The following is a 5,765-nucleotide window of genomic DNA, read 5'->3' as shown; positions in this document are numbered from 1 at the left end:
AAGACATTTCACCAATGGCAATTCTGCATCACAATCAAAAGCAAAAATGAAAACAACTACCATTTACAATTTTAAAAAAATGCAATCGATTATAAAAACAATTGTGCAGTTATCACCATGTTTTGTGGTCACATAAGAACCAGTGTGAGAAAAGAAGTTGTACATTAGTGTAATTTTCACGATTGGAATTGAGAAAAACCGGCTGTAATTTTGCTTAGCCTTGAATTAAAATATGTAGTCAATTATAAAAACAATTGTGCATTTATAACCATGTTAATTTTGCTTAGCCTTGAATTAAAATATGTAGTCAATTATAAAACAATTGTGCATTTATAACCATGTTCTGTAATTTGGATTAGTCCTAAATAAAATATGCAATCAATTATAAAAACAATTGTTGGAATTGAGGAAAACCGGTTGTAATATTGCTTAGCCTCGAATTAAAATATGCAATCAATTATAAAAACAATTGTGCATGTATAAAAATGTGTTGTAATTTGGATTAGTCTTAAATTAAATATGCAATCAATTATAAAAACAATTGTTGAGGATTAGAGGCGGCCAGTCAAAATTGTTGAAACCTTCTAGAAAGGTTCCCTGAGGGTGCAAAGTTGACCTAAGTCAACCTTCATGGCCATCACGCACCTTTTTGCTTTTCTTTCCGTGGTTCACAAGCTTGGATGCAACCCTTCATCTCTGCAAACAAGCCTTAGCACAGGTCCCCAGCTCATAGCCGTAATTGTGATCTTCTCCCTGTGCAATGTGGAGTGAAGTGAATAATATTGCAGAAGACTGGATGCACGACCTTCTTTGGCCGCCCGACGCTTTCCTGCAGTCGAGCGCCGCTGATGATCACGCCCACGATCACGATCAAGCTCAGCTCGCTCGTGAATCTCCAACGCTGCAACGCAGCGCTAGCCCTTCCACCAGTGGAGATTTCAAGGACCCAGATCAGAGCCACAATATTGCTCAATCCGAATTGTAATTATCATTAATTCTCCCTCTAATCCACCACTTCTCCCCCTAATCCTCCACTTGATTGTAGGATGTTGCTCAATTAGTAATTAAACTCCATTTAATCCATTGCTTGAGCGTAGGGGCTTTGCATGCACGTGCAGGTTCTTCAATCTTTGTGTTTCTGGCTCCTTTCATTTGATTCGTTTTAATGGCGTCGTAATTTGCCGTGCAGATTACGCAAGTCCGCTGCTGCTGCTCCTGCTGCTGCTGCTGCTGCTAAGGAGAAGAAGCTTAAGAAATTGCTGCAGCCAAAAGTGGCTTTGGAAACAAGGAGCGACACAGACGTTCTTGATGATGGGTACAAATGGCGCAAGTATGGGCAGAAATCCGTGAAAAACAGCAAACACCCAAGGTACAAGATCAAATCGAAGGCTAATCTAATTGGACGGGGTCATTAATTGGATCAACCGTAGTCTTAAATCGTGCAAAATTCAATTCAATTGCTCTCATGAATGATTAGATTAGGCCCTCGCGCAGAAGCTATTATCGTTAATTATGGGTTGATTTGGCCCTCGCGCAGAAGCTATTATCGTTAATTATGGGTTGTTTTGGCGCTCGCGCTAATTATGGGATGATTTGGCCCTCGGGCAGAAGCGATTATCGTTAATTATGGGTTGTTTTTGCGCTCGAGCAGAAGCTATTATCATTAATTATGGGTTGATTTGGCGCTCGCGCAGAAGCTATTATCGGTGCAATATAGGGGGATGCCCCGTGAAGAAGCGCGTGGAGCGATCAACGCATGATCCCGCTATTGTGGTGACTACCTATCAGGGCGTGCACAACCATTATCGACGCGACCAGCCCGTCCATCCATCCTGGGCGCTGCCTCACAACAATGCACAGCCCATCTTGCCCTTCCCATGATAGAAGTACTCATCTAGCCTTTCATTGCTTTGTAAATTCATCTATAATGTACACTCACTTTGATCAAATTACACCTTGAACCTCTTTATTCAATTAAGAGCTTGCTAGTGTTGCAATCAGGGTTTGGAGAGCTTTAGCTTTAGGGAAGAAAGAAGTCATGGTTAAGCATGCTGATTAAGCACACTCACTAACCTAATCATGGAGATTAACACAAGATTAGAATAAGAGATGAACATAACTCACTAGCATGAAGCAAGAGCATGAGCGACTCTTCATTGGTTGATGAGCCTGATATAGGCACCAAAATTACATGACAATGAGCACCGAAATAGTAACTAGATTTGATTTTTACTCAGGGTACATGTAACTCTTGGTCTCTCCTTTACTCTCAAAGGGTACATGTAACTCGTGATGATTAACCTTCAAACCTTTGCACACTCTAATGTTGATGGATGATTATTTGTTATTTCTAATGCTCGCCCTCTAAATGATTCTCCATAACTCATAGACGTGTGAATTTACTAAGCAATCTTTGGCTTTACTTTCACCACCTTAGCCTTTGACACGTTTGGATTTATCAAACTCTTTTTTTATCTTTTGGTTTCACCAACTTAGTCAAGGCAAGTCTTTATAAGCTTGGGCAAGGTTGGCCTCTTTTAAAGGTCGGTTCTTCTTCACTGTTTGCACGTTTGCTAAGGATGATTAGGATTTCTAAAATAGTTATATTTCATTTTGAAGTAACAATTTTTCTCATCATGATTAGTTTTGCCACAATAATTACACTTTTTGCTATGACTATCCTTGGAGGAAGACCCTTTGTTATAGCTTTTTTTGGAGTAGAAAGAACTCTTCCTTTGAGCTTCTTTTCTTCTCCTTGGAGGGAGATGATGATCCCTCCATGAAAGGGTGGAGAAGGTAGATTCTTAAGAGTAGTTCGACAAGATTGTCATAGTCCTCAGGCATGCTCTTCAAGAGCACACAGCAATGACATCATCTTCTTCCACTGGTGCTCCAATGGAAGAAGATGCTAAGAGTTGAGTCATAAAACTCTTCATATGATTGATATGAGTAGCAAAGGACTCATGAGAATTCATCTTTAACTCAAAGAACTCAATCTTAAATGCAATCTTTGACTCGTTCTTCCCTTTTGCCCCAAACCATTTGTCAAGTTCTTCCCATTCTTCTAGAGAAGACTCGAGGTCAAAGATATGATCAATATGGTTTGTCACTAAGTGTCAAATTGTCAATGCTATAATAGCTTGGAAGTGATCCATGTAAGCGTCCATATAAACTCAATATCTCTAGTAGAATGCTTTTTCTCCTTCCCATTGACCACACTCCAAAGGCTTTCCCTCATGAGAGATGATACATGATCTTCACTTGCCAGTGTGGAAACCATAATTTGCCATCAATCTTTACGTACTCATGGAGTGAGATTCCATTGCCATCAAATCTATCCATACTCATGGAGTGAGATGCCATTATAATGATGAAGGAAGGTCTTACCCTTTAGTTTTACACAATAAGATTCAGAGTAGGGTAGTGTCTATTCGTCCTTTACAATAGAGGTTAAGTGCTTAATAACACCATTTACGCATGATTAGTATAATTCTTTCCCTTAAAAAGAAAAACTAGTGTGTTTGAACAAAAGTGATCAGCACAGCAGCTCTGAAGGGCGAGCGGATTGACGTGGCCACAGTCATTTGACCTCCCCATGCTATTTGAGTGGATGCACCTCACCTCACCCTTCCACTGGGCCAACCGGGACTGGAAGTCTTCAAGATTTGATGTGCAACTCCTTGTACATCAACCACTAGATGAAAGCTTTCAAGATTTGATATGCAACTCCTTGTACACCACTTATTTCAAGATGTCTAAAAGGAATTGGAACAATTTAATTGTAGATGAAAATTTCACCATTCTTCTTGGGTTTTATGATGAGAAACACATGGATTTGATGTTGATTTTTGTTCAAATTGGGCCAAACCCTTGGATGTGCTAGAAGCCCCATGAGTCAGCTCTAGAAGGCCTAATGCTTGGTTTAAAAGGAGATGCCCTATAGAGGGAGCAATCATCAAATATGTGCACACTACAATTTTTATGCAAAGATGAGAGAAAGGGATATTGCTAATGGACCTTAATGGTGATGATTATGGATCATGGATCTCATACCATGTTGAAATTAGGACTTGGAAAGTTTAGGGTGAAAATAAGAGATGGTGGTTAAGCATAATGAATAATCATAGAGATTAACCTAATAATAAAGATTAACCCAAGTGAGTAAGAGATGAACACAAGTGACTAGTGTAAAGAAAGACCAAGAGCATAAGTGATTCTTCATTAGTTGATGAGCCTTATAAATTACATGAAAGTGAGCACCAAGAAAGTAAATCTATTTTACTTTTACTAAGCATAAATATAACTCTTGATTTAATATTTGAACCTTTGCACAACACTCTTATGTTGATGGATGAAAAATTGTTATTTCTAACAAATAGGGCACTAACATTTGTGAAAAATGGTTATTCATTAATTAGTGTGAGAGGTTAAACCTTAGAGTGCTAAGGATGTTGTTAGGTATTCCAACCTTTGAAACTTAATTGAAAAACCAAATTCACATATGAATGTAGCTTTCATTGAAATACAACTAGGGCTATAACATTCATAAAAGATGCTATGGAAGAACAAAAAAAACAACATTTTAACACAGAAGATTCACTAGGAATGTTCTAACACACCCTTGTCTTACTGGGTTTTTTGTATAAAATTCATAAATCATTTTTGCATTCATTCAACTCTCTCTCTGTCTCTGTCTCTGTCTTGTTTGTGAGTACTTGTTTATTGCATTGAAAAATCTTAAGTGCCTCAGATAGATAATTTCAAAAACAACACGTCTTGTTCTTCTACATTAATATCCCTAGTATGGACACCACGCACATCAAACTTTAGTTTGAGGAGAAATCAAGGGAAGTAGTTAGTGTTGCCATAGAATTATTTTCTTTCCATAGGAAATTTCCTCATGTTTAAAAAAATACACATGGAGGTAGATCTCTCAAAATCATAGCCATTTAAAAACTATGATTGGGTGGTTGCAAGATGAGGTTATCTAGTTTCATTTAGTGGGCGTCCTCGGCTTTAGTCTGAAAATAGATATTTTTTTTAAAGAAGAATAGCCAATCTCTCCTAGTTAGCCAAGGAGTTTCATTTCAAGGTCTTCTAATGAAACATCATATGCAAAGTTGGGCACCTATAACTATAATCTGATCGAATATCCAATAATTGTAAATCCCCTTTTCTTTGGAAACCAAAATTGTATACAAGCCATGTCAGAGGCTTAGACAAGTACACTAAATGTCAGTAAATTGCCTATATCTTTTACATTATTACTCATATGATGTTCACACTTTGCATATCACAAATTCAAATAACATAGAGCTTAACTTGATTTATCAAGTAATTTTTTATGTGTTTTACTATTTTCTATATTATTTAAAAGGTGTTAGAATTGTTAAAAAATATACTATTTTGTCCTCCCACCACATCTACCATTTAAAATGCTTAATTTGTATGGATCTAATGATGATTAGATTGGGGAAGATTAGTAGAATGTGGGTCGAAGGTAAAATTACAAATCTAATGGTTGGATTTTTGTAGATTTACTATGCAAAATTTGTTATGACTGTTGGAGGCCCATTAAATCAAATGTAATTTAATTCTAGAAAATCAAATATTGAATCTTTCAATCTAAAAACTCTAGGGATCAATATACTTGTTGCCATGAATTTTTTAAAAAATTTAAGCTTAATTTGAGTATGGAAAGGTCCATTTTCAATCCTCCCAAGTGAAAATTCCCATATTGTGTGCACTCTCCCCTTTTCAAGTCT

At 37.3% G+C, this 5,765-nt stretch overlaps 1 protein-coding gene across 2 annotated transcripts; it reads left to right on the top strand.

The window, feature by feature from the left end:
* The first annotated feature begins 663 nt into the window (after nucleotides 1-663).
* Nucleotides 664-2,332, top strand: LOC147610573 (uncharacterized). 2 transcript variants are annotated; one of them, XM_086786289.1, is made up of 3 exons: nucleotides 664-981; nucleotides 1,190-1,369; nucleotides 1,695-2,332. In XM_086786289.1, the coding sequence occupies exons 1-3, from the start codon at nucleotides 761-763 to the stop codon at nucleotides 1,879-1,881; spliced, it is 588 nt and encodes a 195-aa protein (XP_086642415.1). In that variant the 5' UTR covers nucleotides 664-760; the 3' UTR covers nucleotides 1,882-2,332. The 2 variants fall into 2 exon arrangements, with proteins under 2 accessions (XP_086642415.1, XP_086642416.1); XM_086786290.1 differs by having other exon boundaries at nucleotides 1,652-1,785.
* The last annotated feature ends 3,433 nt before the right edge of the window (nucleotides 2,333-5,765 follow it).

This window comes from Cibotium barometz, chromosome 49 (assembly GCF_041138505.1).
Source record: "Cibotium barometz isolate CiBa-2024 chromosome 49, ASM4113850v1, whole genome shotgun sequence".
NCBI lineage: Eukaryota > Viridiplantae > Streptophyta > Polypodiopsida > Cyatheales > Cibotiaceae > Cibotium > Cibotium barometz.
Note: the sequence above shows the minus strand (reverse complement) of the source record. Positions and strands in the feature narration are given on the sequence as shown.